This window comes from Chaetura pelagica, unplaced genomic scaffold (genome assembly GCF_000747805.2).
Source record: "Chaetura pelagica isolate M959 unplaced genomic scaffold, ChaPel_1.0 scaffold3, whole genome shotgun sequence".
Taxonomy (NCBI): Eukaryota; Metazoa; Chordata; class Aves; order Apodiformes; family Apodidae; genus Chaetura; species Chaetura pelagica.
In genome coordinates, this window is record NW_009952974.1 from 12,403,010 (window position 1) to 12,425,666 (window position 22,657).

A 22,657-nucleotide genomic window follows, 5' to 3' on the forward strand; every position below is an offset into this window, starting at 1 on the left:
GGGGAGTCTCGTGGCGCCGCTCCTGTGCACAGCCCGGGTTTCATCCCGCGGTTTCGGTGGCAGGCGCAGTGCGAGGGGGGCTGGAAGAAAAACACCCCCTTGTGCGGGGTTTCTTGTGCACCCCTGTGTAGTAAAAGCATTTATTTAAAAGATGAGCGAGTATTCTGTGTCTTTGGGAAGAACAGCTGCTTAACTCTTGCCAATACAGCAGAATAAAAGCTAGCTAGACGTATAGTTACATTAAACTTACATTCTTTCGGCAAATGGATTAATTTCTTGGAGTGTGACTCTGGCCGAGTGTTTCTTGTAAATTTTCTCTGGTGCCCCTAAATTGCTCAGTTGAATGGCTAACCAAGTGTTAGTGGAAAGCCACGTAGGCACAAAGTTCTTTGGCACTGTCAGGTAATGGAGAAACTTCTTGCCGTGGAGACTTGTGTTAAAGGTAAATTTGGCAGTTTGTTCGGAAGAAGGAATAACTTGGAGACAAGGAAATATGAGAAAGTCCAAATACATGATGAGGCATGGTTTGCCTGAAAGCTAAGGTAACTTCTGGATTAAGCTGATACCATGAAGTGCAGAAACGGCCCAGGTGGTGTGGGGCCGAGAGGGACAGGCTCTTACCTGGGTTCTGGCAGCAGCCACACCTCTGTGATGTGAACCTGTATGGAGAGACTCAGGAAGGTTAAGCCAAACTGACTAAAGTATGCACAAAATATACAGGTTAAAGTAGATGAAGGGCTTGTATGTGTGCAGTGATCCTAAAGGGATAAATGAAAATAGACTTAAGACCATTTCTAACATCAGATGCACAGAAGTTTAATGTGTTTTAACTTCCATGTCCAAAAAATGCCTGCTTTTACTGATTGGTTTATTTTCCTTTTATTTTTTGTCCCTTAGTGATTTGCAAAGAGATAGTTGAACCAGCAACAGGGAAAGAATGAGATGTGTTACCAAGAAATGGGGAATTTTAATGAAGCTTGGCTATGAGAGCCCTGGAGAAGGGTGGGCTTGGGAAGAGCAAAGGTTCTATTTGTTCGTTTGAGGGACTTTCAATTTAGTGTTCCAGATAGTGCACTGTCACAGGGATACTGCGCTTAGCAAAGCAAATCAAAGCTCAGACAAGCTGGATTACATTTTTTCCCACTCTTAAAAAAAGGCAACATGAGGTTCTTTTTGTAGAAGGAGATGCCAGAAATGGATCTGTAACAGCAAGTAACCGGAGTCTTCAACATCTCTGACTGGCTGGTGTGAAAACTGAGAGTGGGCTGAGTTTTTATGTGACTGACAGAGGTGATAAGATAAATTACACTTTGACCTATCTTTAATGTAGTCTTATTTGCAACATTTACAATTCATGATGTTTATATTAATAAATTTTAATCTGCCTGTTCTACAATTTCTGTAAAATAATTGAGTACCTTATTTCCTAACAGTCCTACCCTTCACAATTTTTTATTTAATCTAATAGGGGCACTGTTTTACAACTATGTTGCACAGGTCCACCTTATGTTTAAGTTCATATTCTTTGATCTTTTTGGAGCTCTTTCTCAAGTCACTTCTATTACAGTAGGAAAAAATTACTACTGAAGTAACGATGTTCCAGTTCAGTGAGAGATCACATTTTTTGTCTGCATTTAATCATATAAACTAACTGCATTTCTCCTTCCACCCTCTCCCCACGAGTGGCTGTTATAATGATTAAAATAGTCTATTAGTGATACTTACGTTAGTGAATGAGTAGCAATTCAAGATATACAAACAAATGCCTGTCGTTGTTTTTAACCTGTGGCTGTTTATCATTATAGTTTCTAATAATACAGTATATGTTCTTCAGTGTCACAGAATGAGATTATTCTAGAGAAGCCAGTAAACTTAGATGGCAGAACTGCAGAAGCAAACAAATTCACATGCCCTACCATGTATAATGTTTCAAGCTGCTTCATTTGTGAAGTAAGACTCATTAACTGGGCAATGTACGGTAGCTTTCTCTTTAATTACATAGTTTTATTATACAGTAGAATTATTTTTCAGAATGCAACTGTTTTTGCAGACTGACCTTTTATTATAAGAGAAGTTTCTGTCTAATGAAGAGAGGTAATTACAGCACAAAATAGACTTTGACATATAGAAAGCTATTGTTACCAGGACTTAACTAGTGCAGAATGTTATTTAAAAGAGAACTTAATTTACATATTTTTTAAATTACAGAGTTGCATAAAAGTAGCATTGATGTTGAGAGGCAAACTAATAAAAGCAGCACGTGTAACTCTCCTCAAATTGCCCTGTAGTTCCTACAGTAGATTGCGTCATACATGTTGCACCCAAAATAAAGGGTTTGTGATGGGGAAAAGCACTGACCTTCAGTGCTTTTCAGTTTTGTTCCTTTATTGTATCTCTGTTAGGATGTGTGACCACTTTCCACCCAGCACAGATATCAGTCTTGACCTTTGCATACCTACATATGAGAGAGAATTTTGCTTGAAATCTGAAGTGTAATTGTGAGAGGCATTTGTTCTGACCACCACATTGAACAGCTCACACAGCAGGATCCAAGTGTGATAAATGTCCATGCCCCAGGTGGCTGATTTTTGCAGTAGACTTGAGCGTGGTTGTCGTTTGCAGTAGAGTTTGGTAGTTACTCCAGATCTGAATCTTTCCACTGTACTTAGTGAGCGTTACTCTCTGACATAGATGTCTTATTAAAATTAGAAATCTTGGAAGATTTGGAGTGTTTAAATAATTTACTTAAACACGCTATTTGCGTATGCATTTTCCCCCACTGAGAGCCTGAGCTCCTTTAGTTTTATGCTGAATAAGAGTCTAATCATTCCATGCTAGGACAAGAGATTTACAGGAAGAAATAACTTCCCTATAGAAATGACAGCCAACTTTGTCAGTTATTTTATTGTGTTTTGAACAACATCAGAAGGAGCAGATTTTGTTTGCAGTGTGATTGTAAAGGGAAAATAAGAAAGTTTGAGCAGAGGGTTTGGCACTGTGGAGCCCCAATAACTATCTTCAGAGCGCTCTTTATGATCTTCGTCTTCTTGGGGGCTTGATCTCTCTAGGAGGAAAATGAAACACTGTGATTGACTATTCCTACGATATGAATAGGAAACAGTTTAAGTGATAGTCAGGACATAGGTGGCAGGCAGTGCACAGTCTCCCCAGTCACTGAAGCAGTTTGTTAAATGCAAATACAACCTGTGGTGGGAATTGGAAGTTTTTCTTTGGTTGTGCCAGAAGCAAAAAAATGTGGCTGAATTTAGTGGCAGAATTATTTTTCTGTCTCTTCTGGTAGACACCCAATGCATTTGTAGCACAAAACTTCTTAAACATTTTTTCTGAGAGCAGTTCAGTTCATGTGCTTAAAAGACAGTCCATCAGAAAGCATTTTGAAGGAAACCGCTTCAGTTGACACTTTTTCGTGCTGTTTGACATTTAAGGTACATGAAATGCAACCCATCAAGGTTGGTACCTGCAGCTTTTTAGAGTACTGCTTTCACTTCCTGCCTTCTCTTTTTTTTTTTTTTTTTTTTTTTCATATCTTTGCATGTGTGGTGAGAAACAGAGAAAACCCAAATCTTTCTATTGGCTGTTCATAACTTGGGGAGCTTGTATTTGCAAACATTTGCAGGGCTGGGTCATATCATGGTTTATGTTCTTGCTCTTACATTTTCACCTTGAGAAATAGGAAGGCAAGTGGAAAAAACACACCAGTGCTGCTTCTGTGGATTTTGAGTATAAGACTAAAAATATTTGTAGCCAAGTTATAAATCTACGCAAATGAACTTTTTATGCTGCCTGTATTGTGTTGCTAATGATTGTCCCATTACCAGTTCTTAATTAACTTTCTTTGTGGATAAGATCATGTTTCATGTTGTGAAGAGAAAATACAGCATTTCAGTTTTTAAAATGTTGTTGTTACATGGTATTTTACTCTTTTAAATGTTATTTTTCTTCAGCTGTGAAGGTATTACGGTCATTCTCAAGTATAAACATTGCCAGTTCTTAAAGCTCTGAAAGGCTTTACATTTGGTAATTAAATGAACTGCTTGAGGTAGTATTGTACTTTTCAGCCTTTCATATTTAATTAACATTCAAGTGGGAATTATGAACAATTTATATCTGTCAGGAAAAGACAAGACGTAACAAATTGTCTCCATGCAGATGTGAAATTGAAGCAACCTTAGAGAGACTAAAGAAACTGGAGCGTGATCTGAGCTTTAAAGAGCAGGAACTAAAGGAACGGGAGCGACGTTTGAGGATGTGGGAGCAGAAGCTAACTGAACAGTCCAATACTCCTGTAAGTAGATGATAATTCAACCTTTCATCTCACTTCAAAAAGGATTTGGAGCTTTGTCTATGTAAATTTAAAGCCACAACAGGGAAACAGTGCCCCTGTTTTCTCTAGTTGTTCCTTTGGGCCAGTTAAAGTCTTATTTTATTACATCACTGCAAATAAGTATATTCTTTCTTCAAATTTCATCTAATACATTAGATACCAGATATTGCTGGTAGTTCATATTGTGCCATGGACACTTAGTAGTTTCCTAGTGATTTAATTACAGTTCTCAGCTTTAGAAGTTGATTGCATTGAAAAAATTCATTTTTCAACTAGAAAGTTGACTTTAATGCATGCAGAGTTTGGTCTTAAATGTAAGAATCATTTGTTTCTTGCAAAAGAAGGCTTGAGAAACCCATGTAGTTTTGTTTTTTTTAATTCTTTGAGAAGAAGCAAATTTCCATTCTGTGAAAAAGGGGGTCAAATTTTGAAGTGTTAATTTTGGGGCTTTAGTTCATAATTATAGTTAACGTGCTGGCCATTTACTAGTTGGTAGAATTGCCACATTTCTATTAATAAATTAAATTTTAAAGCTTCCTTGGATTATCTTGAATTTCTTAGTGAAGTGTATTGCTCTTAACTACTGATTGGCAGAGGGAGGACCACAGGGTTAGTGCATGGCTAGACATATTACAATAAGGTTGCTGTTAAGAAAAATACCACATTGCCAACTTGTTTTTAAGGCACTAGCCAAAATAATTACCAAGTTGAAATTCCAGTAGCATGTGGGTTTTCTTATGCACAATTTTATCCTACTTATAACCTTGATTCCATCCAGACCTGTTTACATACAGCTTGGTTTTAAGGCATAGCTTATTGTTATTGTTTGAACAAAGTTGCATTCATGTTCCAACTGTGAATGTGCCATAATGAAATAATGAAGAATGAATGTTTTCCTATGTGCAGATACTGTATGTTCTCAGTAGATATCTGTATGCCTGCTTTAATGCTTGCAAACTTCCAGTAACTGAACTGTGGGCCATCATCTATCCTGAGCACAGCATGAGACACAGCCTTAATGAGCAATTCTTTTCATGAGCAGGGCCCTAGGGTTTTTTTTTAATGCTGTACTTGCTTATGACTTCTACTTTTCACTTAGAGCTGGCATTGCTGAAAGAATAAAGCATTGTGCTGAGGCCTATTGTGCTAAGCATGAACTATCTTTCTGCATAACATTAACCCAACTCTCCTATTGCATTTAAGTGCAATTTCTTCTAATAGAGAAATATGGATTTGTTTTCTCCATAGATCTTTAGTGAACTGTTACATGGAGTGGCTTTTAAAAAAGCCTTTTAGTTGGGAAAAAGTTGACATACTGGCAAAAATTGACTTGTTCAAGCAGGATTTTTTTTTTCATAGCAAGTTAAGCTCTCCAATTCACTGGTTAGAAATAAAACTACATTTTAAATTCATACCTGTAAATAACTCACAAAATATCACTGGACATTGTTTATGAACTGGAATCCTTGGAGTCAACTGTCTCCCTCCCTTCCTTGGTTCAGGGTATGTCTGCTCAGAAGTATCAAACTGGAGGATTGCAACAGGGAGGTGCACTGCTGGATTTTAAGGTTACCTTGGCTGTAAACAGTAGTAAAGACAGGGCAACTGAAGCTAATACCACAGCTTAGGGTGCTCACTACGCTTATACCTGGTTCTTAACCAACACCGGGGCTTGTGGTGTCTTAGCTGGTACTCTCGTCCCTGCTCTACACTCTGCAGCTACTTCTTCATTTTGCTCTGCAGCAAAGGCCAGAGACCAGCAGATAGTATTAAAGTGGTGTGCAGGAGGAGAAACTCAAACCAAGTGAACAGGGGAGATGTCTCTGCCACTTGATTGTCCAGTGTTTTAGGGATGGTAGAAGCTTAATTCTGCTTGGTAGGTACTTATGTGTGGCAGGCTGCTTCTGTTCCAAAGATTGAAGTATAGCTTTACACACATCAGCATGAGAGGAGGATGAGGCCAGTCTTCAGAAACACTTATGTGAAAGTAGTGTTTCTCCCTGCTCCTCTTTTGACTCTGTTTCTGCTGTGTCTTACACAACAGACACCTTTAAGTCTGATCTCTGCAAATTCCCTTTGTGCAGATCGCCAAGAGCCTCTTGCACAAGGGAATCTAGAGCCATTTGGAGGAGTAAAATATGTCCAAAGCTGTAGTGACGTGAGAGACTTATTTTGAAAGAAGACCTGACTATAAGAAGGGAGCGTATGTAGCTGAGCTGAAGCTCGTATTAAGAGGAAGACAGTGAGCAAGACATGAAATGCAGATAGTCATTTGTGGTGCTGTCCACCTGTAGGTGGTCATTTAAGAACAGTGGCATGACTGGGGACCTCAGCCATCTATAAAAGTCTCTTCATGATAGCTATCATATGCATTGTGTCACCAAAGGCAGATCCTGTCACATAGAGCTCCTGACTACTCAAGATAATAAGATGGCAAAATATGGAGGAAGTAAAATGATTATAACTTGAAAAATGAGCCACAGTTATGGCCTGTTTGCAGCTCACCCACTGCCAGGTGTTGCACAAACACTGACCCAGAAATGTGTTTTAGTGGAAAGCTCTTTTGCAGCTTTGTTGATTTTTATAGAGAATTATTCCCATATTGTCAGGGGATGCTTCTCCATGGACCTCGAGTGACTGAAACTCCAATAGCTGACAGAAGAACTGTCTGTCACTGCATCATGTGACAGGCATCTCATTTCTGTAGCTAGATCTTGTTTTTAAAATATTCCTTCTCTTTAGCAATAGGAGCTTTTGGTGTCCTTTATCTCTGCTGATAGTGTATTTTTTTTCCTGTACAGCCAGGTGTACAGGAAGCTTGGCTGCAGGTTCTTTCCTCAGCCATAGGATGCATGAATCCCCCACTCTGAAGTTTATTTTTGTTTCTTAAACCATGCTCACTAACTTCTGTTAACCACAGTGCAGACAAAAAGCCTATGTAAGTAGGGTGAACTTCAGAGGAGCAAAATAAGAAATTATCCTTTTTAATGATAGAAATTAGTCCGTGTAAGTGGTGTTGCCAATAAATGGGCGCTCTTTGAGCAGCCTGACCAAGGAGTCTCCTGTGTTACAGATCAGGGCATCAATGTTATCACCACTGTGACCTGGTGTGACCAACTGCCATTGACTTTTCAGTCAGTTTTCTGATTAGGTTAAAAAAGATGTTCAGGTATTCACACACTGTTCCTTTGCTGTTGCTTTAGTAGGTAGTTTATTTTGAGGTGAAACTCCTGAGTTTTTACTCCCTGTGGAGAACAGCCAATCATGCCACAGAAGTTACTAGCCCAGCTACTCTGAAGAGACATTAATCATTATTTAGCTGGTGAGGGTACACTTCATTTGTTACTACAGGCTAGATCAGGAAAACACTGTTATCTGTAGGTGAAGATTAAATCAGTAGAGATTTAATCTGATGTAAAAAAAACGAACAACAACAACGAAACACCCACAACAACAAAAGAACAAGCTGAAGAAGCTGACCAGCCAACCAAACAGCCCCTGTTCCCCTGCTTGCTCCTCCCTGGGACAGCTTCCAGAAGCAAGGTGCTGGTTCAGGCTGGAGGCTGGTTCCTGTGTCCTTTGCACTGGTGAGAGGCTCATTTCTGATTGTGGCTGTCTCAGGGTGACCCCTTCCTCTCCTTCTGAGCTCAAAACCAGTCTTTGCTCAAATAATACTGCTGCCATTATTCTGATATTTAGAGGACTGCTACTTCTGCACCAAACCTTGGGAGCTTGTTTGGGTACTTTAATCATAATAGAATTTATTCTTCAATCCTGAGAGGTTCAGTTAAGCAACTCAGATTTCTCTTGTGCCCACATTGCCTTGGGTGCCAGTCCATCTGGCTGAGAAATGACACATTCTGCTTTGTGCTGTACAAAATGAAGGATTGAAGAGTTTGAACATTCTTTCATCATGAAAGCTCTGCTACCTGTGGTTCTTGCTGTGCAACTCAGTGATTTTGCACTTTCTTTTAAGAACAATGACCCCAGAATGAAGCTGTCTGGTTTAGTGAATTCTTACATGATCTCTGTGTTTAGATTCACTAATCGTTGTGCTTTCTGTTGATTGCCAACTAATCTGGTGGTGTCTTTTTCCTTGATTTTTAAATTGGTTCTAACTTTCACTTTTGCTCTGTCCTTTCCTCCCTTCAATAGTTTTTCTTACCTCTTGCTGCAAGAATGTCTCAGGAGTCTTACTTTGAATCTAAAACAGAGGAGTCAAACAGTGCAGAGATGTCATGTCAGATCACAGCAACAAGTAACGGGGAGGTAGCTGGCATGAACCAAAGTCTGAAGGCCTTGATGATGACGGGCTTTGGGGATATCTTCTCTCTGAACCAAGCAGGATCTGTCCTGCACTCTGGAATGCAGATAAACATGCAAGCCAAAAAGAATTCTTCTAAAACCACCTCTATGAGAAAAGGGAAGAAAATCAACATGGCTTTGGGTTTCAGTGAATTCGACTGGTCAGATGACGATGATGATGATGATGATTTTGATGACACAGATGATAGCAGCGAATGAAATCAGTTATAGAATTTACCCTGAAATCGGTTTTAGCAAAGCAAAACCAATAAAGTTTTAGAATAAGAATCCTGTCAGTTTGGTCTGTTAAATCCTGTAAAAGAAAAAAAAAAAAAAAAAAAAAAAATAGGAGACATTTTCCAGGCTGAGCATGTTTGTGTGTAGAAAGACATGTTGTTTTTGTTTAGATTGTGCTGAACTATTTCTGATTTGATGAAATTTGGAACTAAACTTTCTGAACTAATTGACACTATCGTTATTTTAAGAACCGTGATTATATCTGTAATTCTTGATGCCTGATTACAGAAACTATGGTTTGATAAACTTAAGATCTGAAAACACTGGGGGAAACTTCAATGCCTTTAATGCCATTAATGTACTTCAGTTTTTTTGAGCATGTTTGTGTGTAGAAAGACATGTTGTTTTTGTTTAGATTGTGCTGAACTATTTCTGATTTGATGAAATTTGGAACTAAACTTTCTGAACTAATTGACACTATCGTTATTTTAAGAACCGTGATTATATCTGTAATTCTTGATGCCTGATTACAGAAACTATGGTTTGATAAACTTAAGATCTGAAAACACTGGGGGAAACTTCAATGCCTTTAATGCCATTAATGTACTTCAGTTTTTTCTTTTGTGTTTTTTGTAATTTCCCTTACCCCTTTAATTGTCAATCATACTTGTACTTCCAGACTTGCTATTCTCTGCAATCCATCTTTTCTTACTATTTCAGTGAAGGGGTTTGCTGTGTTTCTAATTTAAAGCCTTTTCCAAGGCAGCATCATGGAAAGTCACAAATACATTTCTAGGAAGAGAGAAGCTTGGTTGAGGGGAAGAGAGAGGCTAGTTAAATACGTAAGTTCAAAACTGAAGTGCAGCAGAAACCAGATAATCCCTATTAGTAGATTATTTGTGTAAATGCTCCTTTTTCCTCTCACGTGTATATGCATGTGTAGATAATTCACTCCAGCAAAGCAAACTGCAATCAGACCTCTGCATCTATTATCAGATATTGTCATCTAGAAGCTAATTTTCAGTTATGTTGATGTAAATCCAGGAAGCCTCATTAACTTTGATGAACTTATTATTGTACCTGAGAGTAAAAATCGGTGTTAGTAAATTTTGATTCTGTTGCATCTCCTGAACAGTGTGTGCTACCCCTGTGAGAGGACAAAGGGAAGCCACAGTGACATTTCAGCTTGGGCCCTATCACTGTGGCTTGTGTGAATTTCTCTGTGAGGGTGATAAGAAGAGGAGTATTTCCTAGTGTCTGCCTACCTGTTTTTTTCAGCTAAATCACTTAAAATATTGCCACTGCTGTTATGACTTACCGTAAAGCCCGGTGTGTAACAACCTGCTGAAATAATTGCCTGCCAGGCACTCATGTTCAGAGCAGCAAGTGTGTTTCTCTTGATGACCCTTGTAGTGGTGATGCAGGAGTGAGGGAAACCAGTGCCAACGCAAATGCAGGTTAGAAAAGAAGTTGTTTTAAAATATTTGCCCAAGGAAGAAGGGCAGCATTTCAAAAGAAAAACATTACTGTCTAGTTCAGCTGTAGTGGGAATAAACCATCAAAATTCCATTCTCAAATACTGGAAGGATGTCTTTTATCAAAGCTTATGTTTTTTGAGTGGCTTCTTTAATTATAGGCTTGCCTGTTGCACAGTTCTAACCTACGCGTTATGTTGTCTTTGTAGATTGTGTAGAGTAAAAAAAATTGATACATTAGATAGCAGGCCTGAAATCATTACGTGTCCACTCAACAAAAGAGGAAGTTCTTTGATGGAGTTTTTCTAGAGTGCTGAGCGGGCACCTCTTCAGGTTGTGAGAGAGAATTGTTTTATCCTTAAGCACCAGCACTGGTAACGTGCAAGGCAGCAAGTGCTGCTCTTCAAGCCAGCCTGCTCCACTCGGTTTGCATAGGATTAGACCCTCCAAGATGCTTAATTTCTGTAGGATGTCATTCCACATTCCACCTTCTTTGTAACAGCTGCAGAATTGGCTTGAAGCTAACTCTCTTGTATCAGGAAGCTTTTCTCTTGACAGGATTGTAATTTAAATGATGTAATAGGTTCATGGGAGCATCCCAAGGAGAAACTTGCTCCTTTAGCACAGGCAGGGATGGCTTCTTTGGTCCATCAAAACAAACTGATTTTAGGGAGGAAAAAAGGAAATTGAAGGGCAAATAATTAAAGGGAAATAAGAGCAGATAGGCTGTTTCCAGTGCAGATTTGTACTATTTTTGTAAGTCTATGTCTGCTAACACCCACAGCAATGATACTATTTTTGTAACTGCCACTTTGCACCCAGGAAAATTTGATGGATTTGTGTAATGTAATATATGCACTTTAGATCTTAAGATGTGTGTCATTTTGCATAAATCACTGTACCACATAAGCAGTGTAGGGTTGTACATGTTTAACTGAAAATGAAATTTGGTTCAGTACATTTAGTACTCAAAAAACTCTCCCTAGCATTGATGTTTTGCACTTTTTTAGCATCTGACAGTCTCAGAGCACTTCATGCACATTTTTATTTGCATGGGTTTTAACTGAATTTGTAAATCCACGCTTTAATCTTTACAGAAGTAAAAATAGTCCTTAAGTAGTATGACATAGGGTTTCTTGGAAAATCACAAGATTTCAGTCTTTCTTCTGGGTTTGTGCTTGCTGAGGCTTGTAACTTATTTCAGCAGAATATCATCAGAATTTAGGATCATGCTCACAGGAATTTCTGCTATTCAGTTCCAGGTTTTTTTAATGAAACAAAGACAGACTCTTTCTTCCCCCCCCCCCTTGTTTCCCCATACATCATTTGTGAAAGTAAATTAAACTATATTTAAGGTATATATAAGATAAAATTTAAGCTCTTGTAAAACCTACCTGTGTGTTCAAAGTATCAAAGGTAGTCTCTGAATTCCAGAGAAGGTGATGTTTGTGACAAGACTCTTCTGATGCAGTTCCCTTGAGAAAGTGTTATACTTATAATATTGGTTATGCTTATTAAAAAATGATGGTATTGATTGCATTTTAGCTTTCCTGTGATGACTTTCATACCAGATGCCAGCTTAGAAGCCAAAAATCCTATGTGAGAGTAAGGCTGTATTGTTTCTGCCTCTGATAACATTTCTCACTAGATAAAGGTTTTGAAAGTGGTTCTGGTGGGCAGTTATGTTGGCTGGAGGAGGTCAGAGTATTGCATTCTACACACCTGATTTTGCTCTGCAGTGCAACCCAGTCTATCTTCCACCTGTATTATCACCAGGATATATAGATCTTCACAACAGTTCACAGCCACAGAGCTTATGAAAGTGTTAACCAAACTCAGCAGGTGTTCCTCTGGCTGTTCTGGATTGAGTAAAAGCACCAAAAGCTTTTGCATGCCTCATACACCTCTCAGCTCGCTAGTTCCTGCCAGGCCTTTTGGCATCCCAGTTTTCTCCACCTTCCATAAAGCCCTGGAGGTATCTGCAGAAAAATAATATAGCTGCATTTGAAAGGGAAGGATAAGAACCAGGCCAGAACTTCTTGTTTTTACCAGGCTGTTGTATTGCCAACGTTAACTTAGATGAGTAAATAACCTGAGAGAAGAATAGTGAGGATCAGCTTTTGGCTTGCATAAAGCCACCAAGTGAGCTGGGACCAAGACAGGATGTCCAACTCCCTTTCTTTTCCTTCAGCAGTATGGAAAAAATGGAGGAATTAATGGAGGAAATTTTTTTATCTAATAATTTTTGTGATGATCACACCACTAATCCCTTGGGGCAGCAAGTGTCCTAAGGCCTGGTGTGTAGGTGTGCTGCACCCCTAGCCAGCTGTGGGCTGCCTGACTCGGAGCTTGTCCCCTCTAGCTGGGAAGGGCTTCCAGGAGGTGAGGTCTGGCACAGCTCCCTGACATGTAGTCATGTTCTGGACTTGTCATTTGTTTATCGTTCCAGTGGTTTTGCTAGATGTTGACTTCCTTTCCTTATGGATTTTAAAGTGGTTATTATGAGTGAAATATTTGATGCAATAATGATTTATATTGCTATCAGCAGTAAATCTGTAGTGTGCATAGAGCTGTTAAGTATTCAGCAGTGTTACCGTGTCTTTAGTGCTGTAGTTCCTTTTTCTGTAATCAGGCAGCTTTTACAGGTTTTTAATAAGACATCTAACTTGACAGAGGTTTTAACTACAGTCCTAGGTAGAATTTTCGGGTAGAAAAATAAGTTCATTTAGTAATTTTCACAGCCCTTAAAATGCACTGGTAGGAATCTGGAGGAGAGACCTTTCCCTTTTCCCCCAGACCAACTTAGTGTACACTGTAAAATCTGCACAAAGATTTCTGATGTGTGAAGATTTAATTTTAAAACTGTAGAAGCAACAACCTTCTTTAAACATTTTATATTGTGTGCTAAATATTCATATGCCTTTAAAAGTCAGATATAGTCCACTGCATTTCTTGCTTTTGCACTACTGAAAGTTTTGTACTGAATAGTAGGAGTCAATGCTACTTACACTTCAGGTGTGAACTGATGAAATTTGAATAGAAAATATTTTCACAGTGTTAGAAAACTTAATTTTCCCTTCCAAAAAAAAAAAAGCTGAGCGCAATGCCTGTGCCAAAACTCTTGTGCTGTAAACTGAATATATCATTTGTGTGGAACATGCAATGTTACACTTCTGTGTGGTAAAACCTTGCAGCGTCAGTTATTCTCTTTTTTGCACTTGACATATGATGTCTTGTTTTATTCACACTGTGGATTTGATTTTCCAGTGTAAAACCAAAGCAAACAAACAATAAGAAATAATGCAATGTATTCAATTCAATTGGTGTCACAAACTTTCTTTTGATGTGAACTTTTTCCTTTGCTTCTCTTTGTTCCAAACTTCTATTTTGCAATAAACATTTTGTCAGTAAATTTTATGCATCCGTGTCCCTGTGTAAAATGCTGGTGTTTCAAGAGGTTCCTTATGGTCTGCCGGTTTAAGTCACTTTTTGTATTACTCATTGTGTGACATTTCTCCTTCATTCTCCCATCTTTTAAAAAGAAAATTTGAAATCATACAGAACATATTCTGCCACTGCTTATATTTAAACATGGGAAAAGCTGAAAAGTCCATTGTGCAACTAAACATGCAATATTGGACTTCTGCAGTAAATGATTCGGTTGTGCAAATTAATGCACTGGGCTCCTTCCACAGCACCAGCCGGGTTGACTGTAAGCTCCTACAAAAGGCACAACCCACTGCCTTCCTGAGGACGTTTACAGTTGCTACTTGTCCTCCCTTGTGTTCAGCTGTTTCCCCAGCACTACTTTTGCCCCACAGCATCCTGCCCAGGTAGCTGCTGGCATAGGAAATGCCTGACTAAGAGCAAGTATGTTGAGAAGATTGGCTGGAAATACAGGGTAGTAGAGAGAAAAAATGAGGCAAGTCTCTCTTTTCCTGGCAGACATATCTTCCCTTTTGTCACTTCACCCTGATGCCTTTGGCACTGCCCCCTTTGGGGAAGCAGTGGGCAAAGGAATAGGTTTGAGGGTCTGCTGGGTACTTCTCACATAGGTGACTTCAACTGGTGTCATGGTTTGTGCCCAGTGGGGTTTGACAGAGACAGTGGTGGAAGAGGAGGAAGAAGATCTGAGGAGTTCTCAAAGTAGAGTGGGCAGCAAAAAGTCACAGATATGAAGAAGTCAGGGGGTTTTGAGCAGTCACAAGTCCTTCAATGAGACCTTCAAATGGATGCTGCAAAGGGTGTTGCACAGCGACAGCTGAAAGTTGTGAGTGGTTTACACTGGATCTTGGTCTCCTGCCTGGAGAGCCAGGGAAGTGCTCAAGCATGTAAGGCAAGTCTGCCCTGGGACACAGTGCTGGTCTGGAGGCAGGCAGAGTGAGTGCCTGCAGGGGGGGGCATGCTTGGCCTGTGGATGGGAGCTGGAGAGCATGTGGGTGCCTTGGCTCTGGAGGAGGTAACAATGTGCTGGGGACTGGTGGGTGACCTCTCAGAAGTCTATGTTATGAATGTGAAATAAGTTTGTAATTCCATAACGTTTTGAGCCCTTGGGAGACACTGACAGTCCAAATGCATACATACCAATCAAAGTTAACCTGTCAGCTGGATGAAAATGACAAGAAGGTGAAGCTTGGAATGCCAAATGCTTGAACAAGTAAATGGCAATCAGTGTTACAGTGACATCCTCTCCTGTGTCAGTTTTCAAATCCATTCTCCTGTGCATCCTCCGTGATTTCCTTGTACTTTCAGGAGTTGACACCATCTTGTGTACAGCTTGTGTGCCATGTGGGCGGCAGCACTACAGGGGCTGGGAAGTGCTGCACTACCCAGCCTTGGGAACAGTTACAAAGCTTGGCAGAAAACAAGAGGCTTGTCTGTACAGGAAGACTAGCCACAGTGGCCTGACTCCAACTTCTGCTTTCACAACTGCCTAGTGACAGTTTTCCTTCCTTTTAAAGAAAAAAACCCAACATCATTTGGGAGAGAGTCATGATCACAGCATTACTTTCATTGCAGAAATCAGGTGGTACCAAAGCCATAGCAAAAACCTTCCCATATAGTGTCAGAGCTAAGAAGAGAGCCAGCTAGAGTCCCTCGCCATTGGACTGCTTACTTTTGCTTCCTAAATTGTTTCTATTTGAGTTCTGCTGGTAATTTTATTTACATAATATGATGGGATCAATTTAGCACTGCCATCATGCTGTTGGAGCCAGCCTCTGGTCAGTGTGAATGCAAGGTTTTAGTACATCAGTATCACAGCCTAAAGTCCTGCCCTTTGCATGGGAAGAGGAACTGGGTAAAATCTGCTACCAGACTAATGTTTGGGTGAAGGGGAGAAAAATGGTCAGATGGTTTTCTTTTCAATTCATATCTCTCACACAGTTGCTGCCCTCCTTTGATATTTGTGCATGGACCGAAGAAGATGTGGTGAGTGTTTTGTGTTAATGTTGCCAGCATTGCTGAAGCTTTCTAGCAAATGTCAGTGGGTATGGAGGCAGGAAAAGCTGGATCAGAACATCTAGGTGAGGTTTTTACTGCTACTTGTTTGGCGAAACTTGTGTCCTAGAAAGACTTTTAAATTACTATGAGTAAATTAAGGACTTGAGTGACCTTCATACATCAGCCACATTCTCCAATGTCCAGAAAATAATTTGTGCTGGGACGTGTCAGCAAGAAGGGATTCCTGAGTGATCAGTTAAGGAATGTGGAAGTGCCCACTGTGTGCCACCAGAATGGCAGTTAACTGAATGAGAGTTCAAGGTTTTTTAAAGGGTGTGGAATCTCACATAAAAAACCGGCATTGAGCCTTTTTTACCTGTTTATTTAGTTAAAAGGCTAAACAAGAAACATGAATTATTTATCTCTAGTTTAGTGATGTGTCATAGTGATTTTAATGTCCCATCTAGCACCCTCCTTGTGTGTTGTGCATTATGGGTTTGTTTAGTAAGAACTGTCTGAAAAGCCAGTGCAAAAGCCATAATAGCCCTGGCTCCTTAACTTCAGCCCTTTTAGCACGTGACAGATTGCTGAGCTTCTGCTTTGATCTTTTCAATTTTTCCTCACGATAAACTGAGGAAGGTGGCTGCAAAATAGAAGGCAATTTTAAAAAGCTAAATAAAAGTAATCACTTACATTGATGAATCTTGAGTCCTTTAACCCAAAGTTAGAAATATTTTTAAATACTGTTTTAAAAAAGAATTATTACTTCTGAACCCCAAATACTGTAATATAAAATGTTAATAATATAAACTTCAAGACTGATTCCTCTTTTTTGCAGTTTTTCTGGATGCAACAACTTACTAGAAAAGGTAAAAGCTATTCATATGTACCTTTATATTAACATTTTAAAATAAATACACATTTGCTCATCTTTTTCTCCCACCAATAAAGCACCTTTTGGATTTCTGAATCTCCTATCTTAAGGTGAATCTCTCTTATCTTAAGGTGATGGTTCTGGTGAAATGAGTGCATATGCTAGCTTGTTTAAGGAACATCATATCACTGGGAAACGATTGCTTCTCCTAGAAGAAGAGGATTTAAAGGACATGGGTATTGTTTCCAGAGGACATATCATCCATTTGAAGGTATTTAACAGCATATGTTGAATGTTGCAATAGGCTACAATGTGAATATTAAGAAAGAGTCTACAGGTTTTCAGTAGTATTAACAACAAAAAATGTTATACAGCTAAATAGAGAACATACTTGGTATTAAAAAAAACCAAAACAGTTACAGGTTCATATGGATCTAGAACCTAAAGCAACCTGAGTATTTTATGAGGCATGAGTATGTGCTGTGGTCTTTATACTCCTCTGCAGTTCTTGTTTTCTTGTGAGCTGGTCTGTCAGTACTGCTACAGATTCACCTATGAGGGCCATTCTCCTGGCAGAAAGCTTTGGATATCCTCAGAGAGAGTTCTCCCTAAAGATTTCTCTTTAGCTGAGAGACAAGCAGATTTGAAAACAGTTACTCGAACTGAAATCTCTTAACTTCTCAACTTTCACATCTCATCTGTAGCGTAAAACAAACTTTGACTAACAAAACTCTGTTAGACAACTTTAAAGTGGTTGATGGCTGGGATACTTTGCTCTTAGAGCTTTGTTTCATGGTGTTTAATTATTGAATGTTAGTGATGAATTAAGAAAATAATGGTCTGGAGAACATGATCACAACAGCACTAATAGTATGAATGCTGTAGCCACAGGAGAGAGTTCAGTTTCCAGGCAGTCAGCTTTGGAATAGGATTTCTTTAAAAGCAGCATCTATTACTCTGTTTCATCACAATGATTTTATACCACAATTTCCTAGTAAAGAGATACTTGTGTCCTAATTGCTAGTCCTCATACTTAGCTTCGTAAGTCACACAGATTTATTCCCCTTTTACTCATCAGCTGGTTTTTTTTCCATGCCACACACCATTACTGATATATTTAATTTACATTTCCTACAGGGAAAATTATTGAAACTTAATAAAGTAAATAATGCCCAAAATGAAAGATTTCAGTTTCCTGGGTCAATTAAGCGTAAATAAAAACAACCAAAACAACCCCCTAAACATCTCATCTCTTTCTCTGATTAAGCAGATCTGATTCTGAATGCAAAATAGGGCAAATCTACCATGACAGTTTTCCAGAATAGGGCTGTATTTTAAACTCCTCTCACATGCCCTAATGTATCCACAATGGAAAACGCAGTGCACATGGAGTTGTGCTGTTTTTCACACTGGCAGTTACAGTATGAGATTCTGAATAACTCTCTGATTTTGTTGTGTTGTGTTGTTTTTTTTCTAGACTGCTATTGAGAAGTTAACCCATGACTACCTAAATCTATTTCATTTTCCACCATTAATTAAGGCAAGTCTCATTGTTTACGTAAGGAGTGCTTCTTGAGTTAGTGTGACTGTTTCCCTGTTCTGATGTCTCTGCTTTCCTACTTTTTGCGGGAGCAGCAGTTCCTGCAGAGGGTTGTGACATCAGTTTGCGGGAGGGCGAAGCAGCAGTTCCTGCAGAGGGTTGTGACATCAATAGCAGCAATGGGTCACATCAGAGCAACTAATAGGATAACAAAAAAGTTGTTTTTAAGGAGGCTTTAAGATGTTGTGGTGGAACCACTATTATTAAATTAAAAGATTGTGATTCCTTTGCTGTCATTAATCAGAAATTACTCTTAAGAGCTATTCCTTAAAACTGGTGCCACTGACTACTCACCACTGTAGAACAGTAGACTCCTGGCCTGGAATGAGCCCATCGTTCCTCAGTTCGTTAATTTTACAGGAGAGAAGGATGATTTATAGTGTCTGGTCACCCTTGTGTTAACATGCTGATGTTCTGATACCAGTAACAAGAACCATGCAAAGGGGAGAGAGTATTAGGGAAACTGGGGGTTGGCACAGCAGGTATTTGCCTGATTTAATTTGGTAAGCTAACCCAAGCAATTCTAGACCCCAAAATCTGAAGTAGCTTTTAAAGTCAGAATTTATTGCACAGCTATAGAGTGAAATCCACTTAAAGTGAATTTACATACAGCAAAACTCTGCTCTACAAAGGGGAAAATTAAATTTGGGGCTTTGCTGCCATTCCATGCTGGCTGCAATTCCAATGGCAGTGGCTGCTACAGTGCTCACAGTGGCACTGTGCCATGCCAGAGCAGCTTGGCCAGGAGCAGAAGTTGTGCAGCATTTCCCATGTGCCATCCACCATGCACCATAAACCCATGCCCTGGTCCTTCTTGCAGCAGTGTTACTGGGGCAGAATGTTGCCTCTTTCTTACGCCTGCCAGACTTGTAGCATCTGAAAGGCAAATCCTTTCTGCCACCAGAGGCCTTGCTACTGTCTCTCAGGAGGTTGTGGTAGATCTGGGATCTCACTTTGCCTTTTTTTTGGCAGGATTCTGCAGGTGGAGCTGAAGAAAACATAGAGAAGGTAGTGAATCTTGAACTCGTTTTTGGTTATCATTTGAAGCCAGGAAATGGTCCTAAGGTAAGCTGGGAGCACTAGGTCAGTTGATTAACAATCACTACCCAGAGGACCCAGTATCTTCTGGTCACAAAAAGATAATTTGCTGTGAGAATCCTCATGTTTTGGAAAGTGCTGACCAAGTGGTAAATGGGGCTGCATCAGTGATGAGGAACGTCACCTCAGAGCAGACAAGGCAGCAGAGTGGCCCACCAAGCTTTGACTGAAAGCTTTTGTTTCCTTGTGAACATTTTTTTTAACTGTAATTCTTGTAATTTGGGCTTTCGCTTTGTTCGTTTTATCCCAATGGATGTGAAATAAAAATCCATTTATGCAAAAACACCCATTCACAGTTGAGCAGTGCCCTATGCCTGATGTCAGTGGACAGACTATTATTTCTGTCTTGGCCAAAAGGTGGTGTCTTTTTTTACAACCAAGAGGGGTTTTAAAAATATGTGGTATGCATGGCTGCTGGCTGGGGAGGATGGGACTGGTCCTGGTGGTACTGGGGAAGGAGGGGAGAGGTAGATGCAGCACATTGCAGATGGCAAAACTACTGTGCAGTGGCTGATAAAAGGCAATTACCAGCATGTCACATCCTAATCAGACCTCAGCATTGACAACTCCCAAGTGTTCCAGTGAAGTATTTCCACCACGCTGTCTTTCTCAAGAGTGAGGTTTGTCCCATGCTTTTTGTTTTCTTTATCCAGCCTGCCATGGACTCTTGAGTTCAAGGGGTTTAGAATGAATAATATATGTGGAAATGGTGTGCAAAGCATTTTTAGAGTCAGGAGTTGTGACAGCAGAATTTGTTTCCTTTTGTATTTGACAAATCTGCATTGTATGTGCACCCTAAACTTGTGGATGGCTGACTTTTGTCTTGTGTTATGTGGCTGCTTTGCTTTCAGGGCACAATATTTGCAGAAGTCTCTTGATTTCTGTTCTTGGTTATGCTTGCAGAGAAAGCATTTAGGTTTGTACTTAGTAGGAACTTGGACTTGTACTGAAATAATTTCATCAATTTGAAAAAGTTTTTTGCTTTTTGTCTGGAGTTTTTTTGTTTCTTTTATCCTAAGCACTTTTTTTTTTCCTATGAAAATCTTCTTCTCAGTATGTGATTACTTAGACTGTCTCAGTGTATGTAGCTTATGATGCTGTACAGCTGTTTTTTTGGTAGGTGTGCATCTTTCTCTCCCATGTACAGCTCTAAAAGGAACCAGAAGTCCGTGAAGTATCTCCCTTCCATTTCCAGGAAGGGCTGTGAGCCATAGTGCAGGGAGGTGGACCTCCCCTCCAGGGAAGAGCAAGAGGAGTGAATAAGTGTTGGAGGGAAATTCAGGTTGCACTAACTCCTACTAAGCTTGAGGACAAGTAAATCTGTGATGGCAAAAATGGCAAATAGGACAGTGTTCCAGTCTATGGAACTAAGCTAAATTGTTATGAGAGGACAGGGCTGGTTCAATGGGCCTGCGTGATGCTGGCATCATCTTTGCAGGTTTGCCACGTGCCAAATGAGAACTCTTATTTTTTGGTCCTCCCTTCCCTTTGACCTCCTAATTGGTCCTCTCTGCTCTGTGTGCTGCCGGGCCCCTCCGCAGCAGCGGGTGCTGTGGGTGCCTGACCCCACAGCCTGTGTCCGTGGTGCCACGCCAGGGAGTGCACTGCTTCTCACCTGGGTTTGTCTGGGCTGGAAACTTCTGCCCAAGGTCTGCTTAGTGACTTGTACCGGCCTTTCAAGATGTTGCAGCTCAGCAAGTTTTAAAAAGTGGACTGGAAGTAGCAGATCTTTCAGGCGGGATGCTGGGGCCAGAGGGACTGAGGTAACTGCGTGAAACGTAACACTAACAAATGGTGTTTAACTATAAATCAAGATTGGTGTGGTACATACAATACAGAAAATTTGGCTAGCTTGCTTCTTTGAAAATCCCTGGATACAATCTTCTAGCTCCCCTAGAGGCTGCTTTAAGCCAACTACTGCTGCCATACAGGTTTGTTCCAAAATGAACTGAAGATACTGGGTAAACCAGGATTGGAGGATTTAAACTTCTTTTACTGTCCCATTTTTGTAAAAAAAGAGTGGTGCCTATTCTTGTGAATCTGGGTCAGCAGAAGCACTTGGCATCACACCTTCCACCATCTTTATAGCTAAAAAGCTGGCCTACATCAGTTAAAAATAAATTTCTCAAAGGAACTTTACCCTAATCCCCTGTAACTGGCAGCCTAGCTAAGAAGCATTTGTCCTGTTTTAGCCATGAGGAAAAAGAGGCAATAAGCTCAAATCTGGGTTACGAGTTGACAGCATGTGTTCCCAGACTGCCAGAGCTGTGTGCCTCAAGGGGGATTATGAGGCTCCGCAGGAGCTGGTGCAGCACAGCAGGAAGGGCTCTGTACATGGCAGCACTTGGCTGCAGGGGCTTCACCCCAGGCTGGCCCTGCTCCCGTCTCCTGGGCTGAGTTCCTGTTGGTGCTGATAGTGCATCTTCTGGTGTAGCTGCACCCAGAAGCAGGCCTGTCCACGCACTCACAGGTGGCTCCACCAAAGCGTGGGAAAGGGGGACACGCGGGGCAAAAACACGCTCCTGATCCGAGCTACAGCTCTGGTGTGGGAGCAGCCTTGGCATGCAGCGGGACATACTGCAATGCCACAGGGCATGAAAGTGCTGAACAAGCTGGCCCAGGACCCAGAAACCATTTGAGGGGTACAGGTTAATTCAGATGCATTTGGCTGGTCAGAGCACGGTAAAATCTCAGGTGTGAAGATCGTTCCTCAGAGCACAGGTCTCCTCTTCCTGTCACTGCACCAAACCCCATAGGCACAGCCAGTGCACCTTCTCTGTAAGTGGGCAGAAACTTAAAGGCCTTAGGAATGCCAGTGCCTTTTAGCAAGGGTCCTGTTGGATGTATTTCAGGATTGAATGTTCAGCCTTTTCTGCACATTGAATGAAACGTTGACTTCACAGTACATTACATTACTAGCCTTGGATTTGTTACCTAATTTAAAATGCATCTTCTAGTGGGATTATGTTGGTTTCCATCAGCTGACAGATGCAGTCATTTCATTACAGTTTCTTTCCCTTTTTAGCTGCATCTTTGGAGGTGGTGAAAGCTCAGTTGACCTTTGTGCTCTCCGAATGCATCAGGAGTGAGCACTGCAAAGCTAACCTGGTTTTTAGAGGTTTCTTTTCCAACTCTTGCAGTTTGAGTTATGTGGTTACTTCCATTCACTTCCTTTTAATGACCTTGCTGTACACAATTCCCATTGAGCTTAAAGGTGATGGATTTAGACATTTATATTATTTTTTCCCACAAATTAAAAAAAAAAAAAGGGGGGGGGGGGG

General features: G+C 40.3%; 1 protein-coding gene across 1 annotated transcript in view; it reads left to right on the top strand.

Annotated features, from left to right (window-relative positions):
* LOC104387395 (mitogen-activated protein kinase kinase kinase MLT) overlaps positions 1-8,967 on the top strand; it is a 59,112-nt gene extending 50,145 nt beyond the window's left edge. Inside the window, exons 10-11 of the mRNA XM_009996157.1 lie at positions 4,171-4,306; positions 8,501-8,967. Of these exons, the coding sequence (XP_009994459.1) occupies positions 4,171-4,306; positions 8,501-8,869 (505 nt within the window). The 3' untranslated portion in view covers positions 8,870-8,967. The remainder of the gene's footprint in view (positions 1-4,170; positions 4,307-8,500) is intronic.
* Positions 8,968-22,657: the final 13,690 nt, after the last annotated feature.